The 17,797-nt window shown below is 28.8% G+C and overlaps 2 protein-coding genes across 2 annotated transcripts; one reads left to right on the top strand and one right to left on the bottom strand.

The window, feature by feature from the left end:
• Positions 1-10,425: 10,425 nt before the first annotated feature.
• Positions 10,426-12,007, top strand: LOC18030961 (homeobox-leucine zipper protein HAT4). Its single transcript, XM_006414241.2, has 4 exons — positions 10,426-10,654; positions 10,776-11,074; positions 11,336-11,415; positions 11,515-12,007. The coding sequence occupies exons 1-4, from the start codon at positions 10,495-10,497 to the stop codon at positions 11,843-11,845; spliced, it is 870 nt and encodes a 289-aa protein (XP_006414304.1). The 5' UTR covers positions 10,426-10,494; the 3' UTR covers positions 11,846-12,007.
• A 3,220-nt stretch (positions 12,008-15,227) lies between these two features.
• Positions 15,228-16,842, bottom strand: LOC18030960 (uncharacterized protein DDB_G0284459). The gene has a single exon (XM_006414240.2). It carries the CDS (start codon positions 16,772-16,774, stop codon positions 15,257-15,259), a length of 1,518 nt encoding a protein of 505 aa, XP_006414303.1. The 5' UTR covers positions 16,775-16,842; the 3' UTR covers positions 15,228-15,256.
• Positions 16,843-17,797: the final 955 nt, after the last annotated feature.

Genomic DNA, 17,797 nt, shown 5'->3' with positions numbered 1-17,797 from the left:
ATACAAAACATGAAATGCAAAAAATAATATATATAGCAACATATTTTTCCTTTAGCCATAAAACAAATCGTGGTCCTTTTTATGTGGGATATTATATTGCTTCGGTGGCAAATATCTATGGTGCTCGCGCGGGATCGTATTTAGGCATGTGTAAAGACTATTTTTGCAAAAGGTCCACTATAATTTAGTAAAAATAGTAATGTATTACATCATCTCTAATAGTTTCTCATTTTGAAGGAAAATATTAAAAAATAAGAAAAATTCTTCTCCAATAAAATTTTATTTTGAGAGAAAAAATGAATTTATAAATAATATTACATCAAATTTGAGGGAATATTATTCATCCACTACAAAAAAAACATCATAATACATCATTTCTTTTATTTATTTGTATTATTTATAACTGATGCAAAAGAATTTTACATCATTTAAAAAATAATTCTGAAAGTAGTGATGCAAATACTTTATATCAGTTCATTAATAACCGATGTAGATATTTTAAATATTTGCATCAATTAGAATAATTGATATCAATATATGTCAATTGTTTTAAGTGATATTAAATTTTACATCAGTTATTATAAATAATATTAATATTTGTATCAATTATAAATAATTGATGTTAAAAATGCTATTTTGGTTTAAATTTTAATTTATTTTTAAAATTTATATAAAATTCGTTTATTTATTAACATAAAAATATTTTGTGAACTCTCATACAATAATTAACTAGAATTATTATTATAAATATAATTTTTATGTCGATGAGTTTATTTTATAGAAGAGCAATTCTCTTCTCTTAAGTTCACCTAACCGATGTAGGACAGATAAGTTTTGATTAAATTAAATTAAATATATTAATTGTTTAATTCAGTTCTTTGTTGGTATCACTTTTTAATTGCTACAAAATTTACATTATTTTATTCAAGTGATGCTAATATATACATTGATTATCTAATGATGTAAAATTTGGTATTGTATCAATATTGTTCAAGTGATGTGATTTAAAATAAATTAGTATCAATTTTATCGATGCCATATAAACTAATAATATCAATTGTATTAACTGATGTTAATACTGTATATATAATTTATGTCACTTATAAATAAATGACTCTAATTAGTATCAATTATTTTTATGATATAATTTATTTGATGCTATCAACACTTTTTTTTGTAGTGATTCTCTCATTTTACTTTTTAGTTTTGTTTATTTACAAAATAATTCTTATAGTTTTACATGTACCTCATCTATATTTAAACAAAATTTTAAATTTTTATTTATTACACATATAATATTATAATTTTTAAAATATATTATAAATAAATATTAATTAATTTTATAAATAAAACATGAAAATATAATTTTAATACAATATAGATATTTCTTATAAATCATTATAAATAATTTTATAAAATATTATAAGTAATCTTATAAATTTTTATTAGTTTTTTTGTTTAAATTTTATAATTTCAAATAATTAGATTTTATTTGTAAAGTTAGAAATAACGAGTGTTTTTCGTAATTAACAATAAAATAAAAAAATAATATATTAAAAATATTCTTTTTTGAGGGAAATAATGAGAGAAACTATTGAAGTAAAACTCTACTTTATTTTGAGTTTATTTTGTTTTGAAGGAAAAAATAAGAAAAACCATTAGAAATACTTTTAGGATTCAATTTCTTATATTATTTTCATGTATGGTCTATATTTCAAATATAGAGTATATTTTTTGCTTCCCACTTCTGAGCCGGGTTATATATGGGATATTGTATTCTAAATTTGATATTATTTGATATGCATGTGGTCGTAGATTAGAATGCCCAGGTCAATAATACGTGCCAACGTAACAAAATGCATGTGTTTTTTTTCTAAAGAAAATGCATGTGGTATTATTCTGTTGCATTCCTGTTAATAAAATATAGAGTATATAAATATATATATATATATATTATAGTTGAAACGGAGGGAAAAAAATTTGAAACACGAACAAATGGAATTGGTGTAATTGGAAAAAAAATACATTTACACTTTATGGCTTTTCGTTGGCGTAGAAAATATTCAGAAAAGAGAAAGGTGCTTTGCTGAATTTTTTTTTTAAGATAGTACCATTTCATATCACAGGCATTTACCATTCATGTTCGATCGGCAACGAGGTGCTCGAAATATTTATTTGGCTATAAATTATAATTCTAAAAAATCATCGTTTTTTATCTAATTAAAAAAATGATAGTTACTGGATGGATCTATAATATTAGCAATAAAACATCCTAAAATAAAATAAAAAAAATTTAACTAAGAAAAAAATCCTTTACATAAACTTATTCGGTCTACTCAAAAATGATTATTCGGTCTACGAGTTATCGTAGCTACTAATACGAAGCAAAAGTTTAACACCAAAAGCATAAGGGGTAGAGTTCACGTGCATGTCACGCGGGTTATGGTTGTGGACACACGAGCCTCGTACGGTAATAAGGTTGGAGAATGGCGAGAGTCGCACGATTCGCACGATTCACACGTGGGATATTGACTTGTCAATTAGTTGAAGGAGGCAATGTACCATAGTTAATGATTAAGCACTTCCAACGACAACATTCCACGTGGATAGATCTACAATGATTTTGTGTGGTTTTAGTCAGTCACATCCACATTTGTCCAAACAACATGATTAATATAAGTCCCTCATCGGTTCATTCCCGTATTTTTATTCAAAATTCGTAAAAATTGCTCAAAATTACGAATTTAATTCGTAAATTCGTAAATTCGTAAAAATTGCTCAAAATTCGTAAATATGTATTTCCCAAACTAAAGTTTTCATTTGAGCTTCCTTAGTAATGGAATATATGAATATATTGGGATGACAATACAAAAAAGAAGAGTTTTTATTAAGTTTGTTGTTGTTGACTTGTTGTCACAGAAACAAAGCTTGTCTTATGTGTTTATACCAAAAAAACAAAAAAAAAAAACAAAAACCTGTCTATGTGTTTATATGCAAACGGTTGTTTACGATTATACATACAAACTGTTGTACATTTAGAGATGAAAAAAATGATGGAATCACGATTCACGAGTTCTTTTAAATTTCACCACTTACAAGAAAACATAAAAAGCTGTTCAGTCAAATTCTGCTATAAAAACGAAGCTACGAAGTATTTTTTAAAAAAAAAAACTATTATATTAATAAAAACAAGTAATATTTCTTTGTTCCATCATAAAACATGTGTAAGGTTTTTACCCATATATTAAGGAACCAAAGAGAATCATATATGTACAATACTAAGAATATATACTCGCTTAAATTCATTTAAAAAAATATTTTTTCTTAACAAATACCTAAGTCATTTAGTTAAAGCTAAATAATTTTGGAGTTTACATCATCCAAATCTATTACAAGAACATTATACTGTATAGGGATGTATTCATATATTATAATTAACTTTCCATTTGTGCGAAAGTAGAGACATAATAGTGGTACGCATTTCCCATAAGAAACACTCTTATGACTCATATGAATATAATTAGCGGTTTTTGTAACATCATAAAAGTTTTTTTATTTAGGCTTGACAATGATTTAAATACAGCAACATTTTCATATACGTTTACCAAAAAAAAAACATTTTCACTATATCTTTTATGAATACATCCCTATGTACAGTGTATGAAAATGTTGTTGTATTTAAATCATTGTCAAGCCTAAATAAAAAAACTTTTAAGTACAGTTTAAAAAAAACAACATTTTTCATATAAATATGAGAAACAGAAAAAGACAACAAAAAATATCGGCCGACAACAAGATTGGTCAAGAGAAACTCAATATTTGAACCATTTTAAGTACAGTGTAATACCCGCAAAAATATGAAACCAACTACTCTTAGGGGTAATAATGTAACTTAACATTTTATCGAGACAAGGGGACCAAGTTACATGGAATCGTGGAGATATGATAAACAATCACCAAAGTTAACTTTATGAATCCGAGCTCTCCTAGCTTTGTGGCCATGACCATAGCCGACATCTCAAACTCGAACTCGGAGTCACATGTTATGTTGTAATTATTATAAGGACGACACTAATCTTTTTTCTTTGAGAAAAGGGTTGAAGACGGGAGTAAATTTATGCGGTGGACAAAGCTTAGCTTGTGGTTCCCATAATCAATCATATCTCAGAACAATATAACAAAACAGTTGCTAAAGAATTACCGGTGGTTCAAATTTGGATCACAAATTCATCCAATTTTAAGGAATCAAAGCCAAATAAAAAACACTGACAGAGTTTATAGAAATTCATTTTTAATGTGAGAATGACGTTCACTTATCATCGTTACTGAATAAAATTAGGGAATTTACAATATATATTACTCTACAACGATTTTTTTGTCATAGCACCCTACAACAAACGAATACACAGTTCAAAATAAAATAAAGAGAAAATTCTTAAAAGCAAACAATAAATTAAACAGTCATAACATCACCGAAAGATTATGCTCCACATTAAAACAATTTTGTTATTGTATGTGACAAACTTTTACAGTTTTGCTACAAAAAAATTCTGTTCCACTCTAGCATAAATCTTCAAGCAATTTGTTATTGTATGTAATTACAAATAAACTAAACGAAAATTTTCTTCATAAATTTTATAGGTGCTCCTTTTTTTTTCTTAAACATTGTCCTGTTAACTCATGTTTTTACATTACGAATAGTAGTAAATTGATGTATATACGTTAAACTAACCCTGCATATAATTGGTTTTCTTTTAAAAAATCAGCTCGCATTTTAAAACTCTATCTTTCATAAATTGTAATGTTACCTCATTTCTGTCAACAAAAAAATTGTAATACTACCTATTGTCGTATTTTGATACAGCAAATTTCAACTGTTTACGTATATAGTTTAAAACATAAAAGAAATAGTAAAAAAAAAAAAACGTTGACAGCAGTGCAATAAAATGCTACCAATTTTAACAAAAATAAAATGCTAGCAATCAAGCCGAAAGTGTACGTGCAACAGTGTAGAGTGAACCTGTATCATTAAAGGAGGCCCTCTATTCATTAGTCATTACGCAATACTATTATGATTATTAAAATGGGCAAAAACACGAAATAAGATAAAAATGAGAGAGGCTCATGATGGGAGAATGGTCATAGACATTGCTGTTTTTAGGGAAGAACAAGTATCGTATGATTGTCAAGACTTCTTCTGTCGGCGCGTGAACCGACAATTTGACACTCGCGTGTGTGCGAGTCACGTGGTTCGAGGCCTCCTCAGTCCTCACTGGCTCGTATCATATTGGGTCCACGTGAGTTTCTTTTCTTATTTGTTTGTTCTTCACTTACTTTTTTTTTTCTTATTTTAAGAAGCCAGAAAATATGTATTAGATATCTAATGTTATGCGCTTTTCCATTAAAGTTTGTTCGTTTACATTAAGTTTACCTTTCTAAAATTGCCCACATTATTATCTGCATCCCCACGTGTACTCCACCACTTTTTTTTGGTCCATAGACAATAAAAGTGAAATCTAGAGTCATTTTTAAGATATACAATTATAAGGTTTAATTGTACTGTTGCATCTCAAAACTAATTTACATTAAGTATTCTTAGAGAGATATATATATATATATATATACATATATATATGAGTAGTTTTAACCAGTTCGCACAAAACAGTAATACGTAATGACATAAAAGAAAATACTATTAATCAACAAACTTCCTACTACAATAAATTAATATAAAAAATCAACATAAAATACATCATAGTGCTTGTTATCACTCGTCGGTCGTAAAAGATTAAACTCTGATGACACCTATTTGTTTAAAAGTAGTTACTGAATTATTAGTTGTTGTTGAGAGGCGATGATAATGAAAAAGAATACAGCGTTTAGAAACGAATCACTTTAATGACTTCAAATCATCGAAGTGTTAATTTGAAATAAGTGGTTAAATTACCGTTATCAAACCGCTTTTTTCAATCATTATTTTTAACTGTTATTTTTCCAATTACGAACTTTACAATCGTTTAAAAATTTCTAATCGTTTTATTTAAAAGTGGTAACCAATTATATATATATATATATAATACAATAAAATAATAACCATTCAAATAAGTCACTAACCGGATTATTCTAATTTATAAACTAAATTTTGAAAGTTACCTGGTGACTTTATATAAGTATTACATTTGAGTTTCTTTTATATTTTATTAAAAGAGATTTCTAACAATTTATCTATTTTTACTTTGGCCAATAATATGATGACAACTAAAGAAAGCAATAATATGACAACTCTGGCTTACTATGATTTTAGTATGTACTGTAAAACACATTGAATTAAAAATTAGCACAGCGTATAAGCTAATATATATATATATATATATATATATATATATTACATGAGAATAACTTAATGTCCCTATCATCAAAGGAAATAAACCATGACGAGATATAATAAGTAAAGATAACTCTTTTTTTCTTTGTGCCAGCAAGTCAGATTTTTAAGATAATTCTATCTATTCAATTTTTATTCTGACCAAAAATAATCGGGGTTTAATTTGAATTGCAGACATGTATGATCATACAAATCATTGTCATATTTTCGATGTAATACGTAGACCCTAAAAAAGAAAGACAAACATATCTTGAGGGGTGATAAATATATATTTTCTTGACCTAATAATTTTCTTATGTTTTTAAACCTGACTTAATATATTTTTTTTTTTGGAAACGGAAGAATTAATATACAGTATTCTTGACTTAATAATCTCCATTTTCAAAGTTGCAAATAACTATGGACCGGAACATTAATATCACACTCTTCTAAAATATTAACAAAAACGTTACACTGAAATTTCTTCAATTTTGTTAGATTATTGTTTAGTTACGTACGAGCGAAAAGACTTACAAAAAACATCTATTTTCCTTGTAAAATAAGCTATGGACTAAACAATATGGTAAAAAAAATTATTTTATTTGTTCTCCCTTTTTTTCTGATTCCATCCTCTTTTTTATTTTCTTCTTTTTGCAGAAAGCTTTATTATTATAGTAAAAACATTTTTTTACCATCAAAAGATAGGGAAACATTTTCTATACAAAAAAAAGTTAAAGGAAACTTCTTTTAAAATCTGGCTCGTATGTCAGTATGTGACCATTGTCATTGCACATACAAAAAACGACTATAAATTGGACCCACATTGATTATTGAAATCAGATCGACGAAAAGTTTGTGTGTCTGGTTCCAATCATATTGATCCAATTCATATTTGATGGTTGTCAAAACATGTAGCTGGATTAAGTGGTTCCCACCAGTTAAAACGTTTTTTCAACCGTACGATCTCATCTCAACTTTTGTTTTCAATAGATTTATTCTCAGCTGTTCATTTCTTTTCATTTTATGATCATTTCTTAGTTTAGCGTGTCACTAGGACCCTTACTGTTAATGCTGGATTAATGATATCCTCTAAGGATTTGAAGGGAAGAAAATTTTTGTTGCAACTAATAAAAGGAATCAATTTTGATGCTGATTTAATCGAACTTTATGATAGCATAGTCACAAGTCACAAGTCACAATTCACCATAGATGTGAAATGGTTCAATGGTTATTTTCTAAATATCTAACGGTGGTATGTGTCATTTGCCAATATAATATTTTTAAAAAATAATTTTCAATATTTATAAGATTTAACAAGTAACCAGTTGATATAAAATTATTACTCTTTCTGTTTCACAAAGAGTGTCGTTCTGACACTTTTTTTTGTTTAAAAAAGAATGTCGTTTTAGAATTCCAATGTAATTTTTAACATAAAATACAATTTTTAACCTCAATAAATTCAGAAAATTAATTATAAATATAATTTTAAGAGTCATTTTCTGCAAATTAATAAGGGTATAAGAGACTTTTTATCTTATTTCTTAATTTGTGTGAAGAATGTCAGAACGACATTCTTTGTGAAACAGAGGGAGTAAATGATTTCCCATTACAACATCTAACCATTAATTTATAATGTCATTAATTGTAATTGTAAAAGTTGATTGAAACCTCGTTTATAATTAATAAAAACAAAATAGTGTTACGTATTACAACATATGTGTATATTATATATTTTTTTTTATGTTTTAACATCTCTAATATACACAAAGCTTAAATCTTGTTGAAAAGTCCAAAAATATTGTTTCGTTAAAATTATTTTATTCTATGCAATTAGTATCATTTTTTGGAATTAGTAAATAATAAATTCTCTTGTTTTACTCATTATATAAAAATACTATGATTTAATTCGCACTATAGCAGAGGATTTTTCTTAAAAATATTTTATCTTTTTGAATTTTATTATATATTTAATTAATTATAGATAAATTTGTTAAAAATAAATTAATTTATGTAATACATGTTAAAATGGGCTAAATATAAACCTCTTTTAATTTTTATTTTGATATGTATTAAAAAAATACAATAACATAAATTACAGTAAAACATTTTGTAAGATTTCAAATATTTTTAATCTATTTAGATTGATTATTTATTTTAAAACATATGATATTTTGATATTATAATATTTAAAAATCAAATAGTAAACATTATATTAAATAAAAATATTTTTCAAAATTTTTTAAATAATTTTAAAAGATAATTATATCATTATATATTTTAATTATTTATAAGGCCTTATTATGTAATAATTTACAAAATAAAGATTATTTTTCAATTTATTCCTTAGATAATAATATAGAGATTATTGGGGGGGGGGGGGGGGATTGGAATAAACATTTGAAGTGATTTAAGTTTAAAAAAAATTAAGATGATTTCGATTATTTTAAGGAAGTTGTCATGATTTGTTTTAAAATTCTTTAAAATTTTACATAAAACTATAAATCTCTTCCAAATCTCTTGAAATCAATAAAATCTCAGTATTTGAAACATATTCAATAACAGTAGATTTTAAAAAATATTTTCAAGTTTTATATTTAATAAAAACTGAATTTTAAAATATTTTTTAAAATTCATGTTTGAGTAAACTAAAATTTGTCATTTTAATTTAAATAAATCTAAAATGTTCAGTTCAATGCACCTCCTTATGAGTAATTTACAAAAGCAATAGCATGTGTGTATTAAAAAAGTGTTACTTAAATTACAAATGTAAAACTATAGAAAAATAGTGATTTATTTAAATATTTTGCTTTTTGATGTTAGGAATAGTGTTTAATTATAATAATTACTACCTCACAGACAAACATTTATTGCATATGATGACACTCTCTCATCATTTATTATTTCCTGGTCATTAAGTGGTTCAACGACAAAAGTAAAACTCATGCGGTCGACTCATGCGTTAGAACAAGAAAATCTGCAAAGAAGTTTGAATTCTTCAATGTTTCACAAAAAGAAGTTTGAAATCTATTCAACCGTTTTATTTGGCTTTCATTAGTGAATTACTTAATTTAATCAGCGATGCTTAAAAGTAAAAAACAAAGAAAAAAAACTTGTTAAAAAATAGTACTAATAAAATATAAACAAAAATCAAAAAGTGGAAAAAGTTAAAGGTTTAAAAGTGTGCAACAAGCGTGACTCTTGGCATTTAGAGCCATTAAGAAGGGTAATCATTTTTTACTCCTTTTCGACAACAGCAATCAAAAGGATAGATTTGCATTATCATTTCTACTTTTCTACCTTACAGACATATTCTTTAAAAATCTCTTGAAATAAAGTCAAATCGTGAAGAGCACTTAATAGATTCTTAGAAAATTATTAAAGTTTGACTAGTTTTGTTGGCCGTACATGGTAATTTACAAGGTTGTTACAAAATACTCCAATTACATGGAGTAGTATACTGAAAAATATAATCTCCAATTACTTTTCAAAGAGACTTTGTAAATTTTTTTGACTACTTCATATCCTCTTACGACTAAGCATTCAAATGATGAAAACATGAGAGTAACACATACACTCGTTTAAAATAAAGTAAATAAAACTAAAATGAAGATATTTATCACTATTAGATTTTGTTCTTGTCATATTTGTTTATTAATTAAGAGGAAGAGATGTCCACTATAAAGTCATATGACTATCCTAAAAGATGAACTATTAGTGATTGTTTGATATCATCTTTGACTGAGAATATTAATGTTACATTAATATTAATATATTAACATAATCATTAATAGTGCGACTATAATTGTTATTTTATCATATTTTCTTAGATTTGATCATTTGTTTGGGTTTAGAGAGTTAGAGGGGGACAAAGAAGCAATGTTTGTGATTATAAAATTATTTCTACGAACTAAAGGTTCAATAATTAAATGATTTAAATAATAATGATTTTGCCCCCAGCTAGTCACACACTCATGATTGAAAAAAGAAAATTAATAACATAAATCTCTCTCTCTCTACCTCTCTATATTAACCAGTCTTCTTCCTTGTTTGCCATTCATCATCTCTCCTCTCTCTCTCTCCCTCTCTTTCTCTCTCAAAAGAAAAGCAGAAAACTTTGCTGCAAAACGAAGATGATGTTGGAGAAAGATGATCTGGGTCTGAGCCTCGGCTTAAATTTTCCCAAGAAACAGATGAATCTCAAATCCAATCCCTCTGTTTCTCTTACTCCATCTTCTTCCTCTTTTGGATTACTCCGAAGATCATCTTTGAACGAGAGTTTTAATTCTTCAGGTACACCATAGCTTTATGAGTTTCTCTGTTTTCACTTTCCTATGAGGGAAAAAAAAAACCATTTTCCCGGAAAACCAATCAAAACCTCACCTTTTTTATACTTTCAATCTTATGCATGCAGTACCCAACTCAGATTCAAGTCGTGTAGAAACAAGAACATTCATCCGTGGAATCGACGTGAACAGACCACCGTCAACGGCGGAATACGGAGATGAAGACGCCGGAGTATCTTCTCCTAACAGCACAGTCTCAAGCTCCACCGGAAAAAGGAGTGAGAGAGAAGAGGATACAGATCCGCAAGGATCAAGGGGGATCAGTGACGATGAAGACGGTGATAATTCGAGGAAGAAGCTTAGACTCTCCAAAGATCAATCTGCTATTCTCGAAGAGACCTTCAAAGATCACAGTACTCTCAATCCGGTAAATTTTTTTTCTTTTACCTATTTTCTCACCTGGAGAAAATTTTGGTTTTCCCGGGAAAATATTGGCCATGGAATAGTGGTTTCTGGAATCGGAAAAAAAACGCTCATAGTGAATATTCGCAATTAACATGACTGTTAGTACATTAGTTTTTGACTTTTTGGTGAGTCAATTAATGCAGCTATTAATATTTAGTTTGTAAATTTGCGTTTACAAAATTTTTAACTGAATCAAGGTCAATTTAATTTTTGTTTTTAACAGAAACAGAAGCAAGCGTTGGCTAAGCAATTAGGATTAAGAGCAAGACAAGTGGAAGTTTGGTTTCAGAACAGAAGAGCAAGGTAAGAAAAAAGAAAACACACGCACACACACTCAGATCTCTTTTATTTCCCTGATTTGCCCCTAATTACTTATAAGGGTATATTGGTAATTTTCAACAGGACAAAGCTGAAGCAAACGGAGGTTGACTGCGAGTTCTTACGGCGATGCTGCGAGAATCTAACGGAAGAGAATCGTCGGCTACAGAAAGAAGTAACGGAGTTAAGATCGCTTAAGCTCTCTCCTCAGTTCTACATGCACATGAACCCACCCACCACTTTGACCATGTGCCCTTCGTGTGAACACGTGTCGGTCCCACCACCACCACCACCACCATCATCTCAGGCTGCCACGTCAGCACACCACCACCGGTCATTGCAGGTCAATGCGTGGGCTCCTGCTACGAGGATTTCTCACGGCTTGACGTTTGACGCTCTTCGTCCTCGGTCTTAGTCTTTTTAGTTTTGCAACTAAAGGGCATTTCGGTCATTTTTACTCGTTTTCAGGGGGACCAAGATATGCATGTAGTTGTTAACATGTATGTACTATTTTTAGAAAGAAAAAAAGAAAAAACAGATTATTTTTCTCCCTTAAAACCATCGTGTTCATGCTAACAAGTAACAACAAATGTTGACAGCCAATTATCCGATATACATTTATTGCTTGAAAGAGTTTCCATAGTTTTTTTTGCTGCAATATTTATTGTCCCATATTTATTTTCGACAACTATCAGAATTAAATGTTTTTGTTGAATATCAAAAATAAGATTTGTTGAATAGAATAGATTAGTGTCTAGTGACAAACAGACAAGTACGTTTTAAACAAAATATAATGGTCTTATATCATTTCACTTGGCATAAGCGATAATGTTAAAAATATTAAATAGTAAGTTAAAATAGTTGAAATTTCTAATATATTCAGCAATTGTTGTTGTTGTTAATAGTTAAAATGAGAAGATCTTTGTTGGTCTATTCAAGATCGACTTTCCATGGCCAAGAGGCCCACGAGATGGTTGATCGGCTAGGTGGTAGCATTAAGTGTGTAGTGAAAGTTTATCTCCATATAGTTCTAAACTTAAATCAAGTTCTTGAATTTTTCACCGACTTACCTCATTATCAACAATGTTTCTGCTCTATGTAAAGTTATATGGCCTTTCTAAAACAGGTTTATATATATATATATATCTATATGTTATCATTGGACGACAAAAAAAAACATCTGTATGCAATGTGCATACTGCTAATTTGTAACTTAATACAGTTGAACTTTTATAAATTAATACTCGATAAATTAATAATCACTATAAATTAATAAATTTCTCTGGTCCCGAGTCGGGACTAGTGTAAAAATCCGTCAAATTCGATAAGATAATAAGATAATAATTTTATTAGAAACCCCTTTGTAAAAATATGGTCCCAACAAAAATATAAATTAATAATTATATAAATTTATGTATATATAGGTAAGATAATATATACTAAAATATGATTAATATGTTATTTGAATTTATTTAAATTTGATATTTTATTGAAAATCATCTCTTTACTTGTTTACATCAATATCTTTTATATAATGTTATTTTTTAAAACTTTAGATGTGATATTGATTTTTTTAGCGTAACTGTTTTGAAATATATTAGGTATTGTCTTCAGTTTCAGCACCAACGTTAAGGATAGTAGCCATAATGTTTTATAAATTTTGTACTAATGAACATTTATATTCTTACATAGATAATCCAGTTCACAATTAACAAATAGAAATAACTATTCTATTGCGATTGCTATGATTATTAATCATAATTTTAAGTTTGTGCATATTATTTTATAAGCATATGGGTTTAGATTCTTAAATATAGCACCAATGAAAGAAAATTTAAGAAAAAAATGGACGAAGAATAATTTTCCTCTATAAATTAATAATTTATTAATTTATAGATAAATTATTATTACGATAAATTAATAAAATATCGTGGTCCCGACATTATTAATTTATAGAAGTTTTATTGTATATTCTGACGCATCCGCGATTTCTTCTATTTGGAACCACTACTTTCTTTCTACGGTGTCTCGACAACTTAACTTCAGCTCTTTACTTGTTACCATGTCTATCTTATCCAAGTATTTCTTGGCCAATGCAAACCCGATGGCTCCACGGGTTAAAGGAGCCGATTCTAGTCTTGGTGAATAACAATTTCTTTGGTCAGTGCATAACAAACATTTTTATGTATTTGATCTTGGGGTCTGATTAACACATTTACTCTTTTTTTTTTCCTTTAAATTTAAGCGTTCAAGTATTTACTATGAAAAGATATTCTATTAAAACAGAAGCACTTTTAGTGCTTGCATCCAAACACTCTCAAAGTTTTTTTTTTAAAAAAAATTGTTTAGAAACTGTTTTAAGATTATCTTATTTTATTGCAATATTATTTTAAAAACATATTTTTATATATAAATTTTATTCTGAAAAATTGATATTAGTTTATATATCTAAAGATTTCTTTAAATATACATCATATTTGCTTTAAATTTTAAACTATTTATTTTTTGAAAAATAGATATTAATTAAAATTACTCTATAATTTTTTTAATATATGTTAGATTTGATTTAACATTTAAAATTTAAATAATTTCAAAATAACACATATATGATTAACAAATTATTTTTGTCCAATCATATTCAATCAAACTAAAATTTCACGCATTGAAAAATGATAAATATTAATATTATATAGTAATTTGATGGGATGAGTTATGTATTTTTTATAATTGTGCTCTTATACGGATTATGTTATCAAAACATGCAGAATATTAAGATAAAAATTATTTTAAAATTAGTAAATATTTATATTATATAGTAATATAAACAGGTGGGTTAGAATTATGGTCTTTTAACCATGATTCTTTTCGGATTAATAAATGAACGACTTAGAAATATATTTTTATAATAATAGTTATTTTTCAGTTAATAAAATGATCGGGTTAGAATTATGATTTTATGATAGTGATCATAATAATACTAAAAAAAATTAAAAAAAATTATAATTAAATGCAAAAGTAAATTTCTGTCACTTATTAGAAAAAATAAATCTATAAAGAAAACATAAATTATGTTACAATTTTTGACTAAAAAAAATTTCGTGCGGATGCACGGGGTAAAATCTAGTTATTGGTTAAATCAAGAGTTTTGGGATCTGATAATATATATATATATATATATATATATTTTTTTTTTTTGAATTGAATATAAAAGTATTTTCGAACCCAAAAAAAAAACTGTTTTTACAATGAATGCAACTTTAGTTAAAAAAGGATCTAACTAAAAATAATCTTGTGTTTGAGGTTTTGAACTAGTATAGCTTGGGGCCTGATAATATTCATCTCAGTTTCACCCAAACAAACAAGAATTAATCAAAGGCGCTTACTTTCACCCAACTAACAACGACTAGTTGAATTAATCAAAATACATGTATGGGCCCAAATCTGCTGGTGTGTTTGTATGTTTTCAACTTACAACTGACGAGGAGATTACCATATATGGTCATACTCATACTGTCATACAGTCCCTTGTTGTCCTTTACATGAGTATGGGCTGAATATATGCCATTTGGGCCACTTCTTATCCACCCACTTAGCCCAACACTAAATGTTATTATGACACTAAAAAGTCTTTCATGCGAAAATCCAGAAACAAGAAAGAGAGGTAATCAATCTGAGTTCCAAGTTCCTATTTTGTTCTGTCTGAAGAACAAAGATAACAAAAATATGTCTTCTTCCCCTTAAAATTACAATCTTATGATGATAACCAGAGTAAATTGAAAATGTTTTCTACTCTTTACGTTCTTAAATATTTATAAATACGTACGTTCTACCTCGAAGAATTGACAGAGTTCTTATTAGCAGATCTCTTGATGGATTCGATTCTTTGTAACCTAATCTGTTCTCTGAACTTGGCAATGAACTCATCAGCCTTCTTGTCCACGTCACTGTTGTTCCCACTAACTTCTTCTTCCTCTTCTATCTTCTTCTTCTCATCATCGTCGTGGGTTTCGTTTTCTTCTCTTTTATGTTCTTCATCCTCCGATTCCTCAATCGCCTTGCTTCCCAAGAAACTTCTTCGATCGTTCTTCTCCGTGTCTTGTCTGATAATTCTATGTTCCTTCGATTCCACGATTGGATCAGACCACCAAACCTTTTTAGGAGAGTTTCTTTTTTCTGAATAGTCATCCAATTTCATCTTTTGCTCCGACGATTTTCTCCGTTCGCTGCTGCTTACTCTGACTTTTGTCGGAGGCGACTTGTAATAGTCCACCGGAGGTGGTGGCGGCGGAGGCGGCGGAGGATGAAACTCACCGCCTGTAAATTTCGTCTTGTGAGCTGATTCTCTTGATCCAGTCCTGTAAATTCCGTGAGGATAATCCTTTCTCGACGCCGAGTTATAAAACGCCGGTAACGGCGGAGGCGGCGGTGGAGGAGGAGGTGACGGTGATTCGAGAAATTCCTGCCTTTTCACGATTTCCGCCGATTTCGCTCCAGACTCTGATGTGGGCTTAGGTAAAGGCGTCGACTTTCTCGGTGAAGAAGAGAAAGAGGAAGATGGTGTCAGATTCGCCTGAGTCTTGATCAACGGCTGTGATTCAACTGTACCCAGCTTCTTAACCGACGGCTGAGATTCGATCTCTTTTGAAGATGATGATGATGAAGATGATCTTGACCTCCATGGAATCGGTGAAGGAAGCACATCACTGTTATCATCAACGAGACTCTTGAGGAGTTGTCTCTTTGATCTCACTTTCTCCCATCGACCGGAGTGATCGCCGGAATCAGAAACCCGCGAATAATTCAAGCTGCGAACAGGCAAAAGCAGAGGCTTTTCTCTGATTTCAGAACTAACTCGATCGACGAAACGAGTCTCGTGATCTTTGGAAAGAACAACATCGGGGGTTTTCATGTGGTACTTGTTCCTCCATGTCTGAAACTTACGGTGGTCGCCGGAGGAATCATCGGACGGCTCAGATTCACTCTCTTGATCAACGTTGAAAACAGAGGATACTTCAAGAATCTTAGGCACATAGGAATGCGAGTTAGTATTATTATGATCAGCTTTGTGATCGTTATTGCTTGATCCGTCTCCTCCTCCTCCGTCATAGTTCCGGCTGCTGAAGAGGCCGTAAGAGACGGCGATGCCGACGAAAATCAGGTGGAGAAGCTCGAGGAGTCCGGTTTGGTTAGCGAGCTCCGGCGTCTGAGAAAGGAAGATCGGTACGATGGCGCAAAAAACGGCGAGGAGTAGAGCTTTGAAGAGGAATCGAGAGTAGAATTTTCTAGGGTTATGATCTTCTTTATTACCCAATTGGGTTTTCTTGGAGCTTCTTGCTTCCACCATCAGAGAGAAAGTGAGTGTCGTAAAGGTTCTTTTAGTTTGGTGATGAAAGAGGATTTGGAAGAAGTTAATAGTGGAAATGCTAAGACTTAGAGGTTAAGTTCTGCTTTTTTTTTTTTTTTCTTTCTTTTGTTATTTTTTGAAAATGTAAGAAGAAAAAAAAAGAGATTGAAGAGAACAAAATCTGAAATCCAAGTTGATGTGTGAATTCACTCCCAATAGTTTTGGTTTCTAATACTATTCTAACGTTATTTTTGAAGATTGACAGCGATTGGAGAATCACTATCACTACTTGAAACTGATATAGTTTTAAGATCCAAATGTTACATTGAAAGTTTGTAGTTTTGTGGTGTTTATATGTGCCGTTATAATATCATTATTGGAATTCAATTTTTGGATGTAGTGTATGAATACAAAAATTAAAAAAAGGATGGTATAACTATTTTTAAAATTTAAACGACATTTAATATCAGCTAATATTTCTATAGTTGTATTTATATACATTATATTTATATATTCGAATAAAAAAATTATAATTAATATTTATTTCATACATAGTACAGTTAATCACCTAATTCTAACGTTATTTATGAAGATTGACAGCGATTGGAGAATCGCTATCCCTATTAAAAATTGATACGGTTTTAAGATCCAAATGTTACATTGAAAATTTGTAGTTTTGTGGTGTTTATATTACTGTTATATTATTATTATCGGAATTCAATATATTTTGGACATAATGTATGAATACAAAAATTAAAAAATGGAAAATATAACTATTTTTAAAAATTAGACGAAATTTAAGATACTTTAAAAAAAATATATACCATTTAGATTCGTTTGGTCTTAACACAAAAGTCCATAGAAATTGCTTTACTTAATATAATGGAACAAATAAAAACAGAGTATTTTTTAAATAACATATTAGTAATTTTATCAAATAATGAATTATATCATTTCAAATCAGACTAAAACTTATATTACTTAGTTATAAGAAGTTTAAAATCTAAATAAAACTCATATTTG

The sequence above is a fragment of the Eutrema salsugineum genome, unplaced genomic scaffold (assembly GCF_000478725.1).
Source record: "Eutrema salsugineum unplaced genomic scaffold, Eutsalg1_0 scaffold_1, whole genome shotgun sequence".
NCBI lineage: Eukaryota > Viridiplantae > Streptophyta > Magnoliopsida > Brassicales > Brassicaceae > Eutrema > Eutrema salsugineum.
This window is presented reverse-complemented; position numbering and strand designations above follow the sequence as displayed.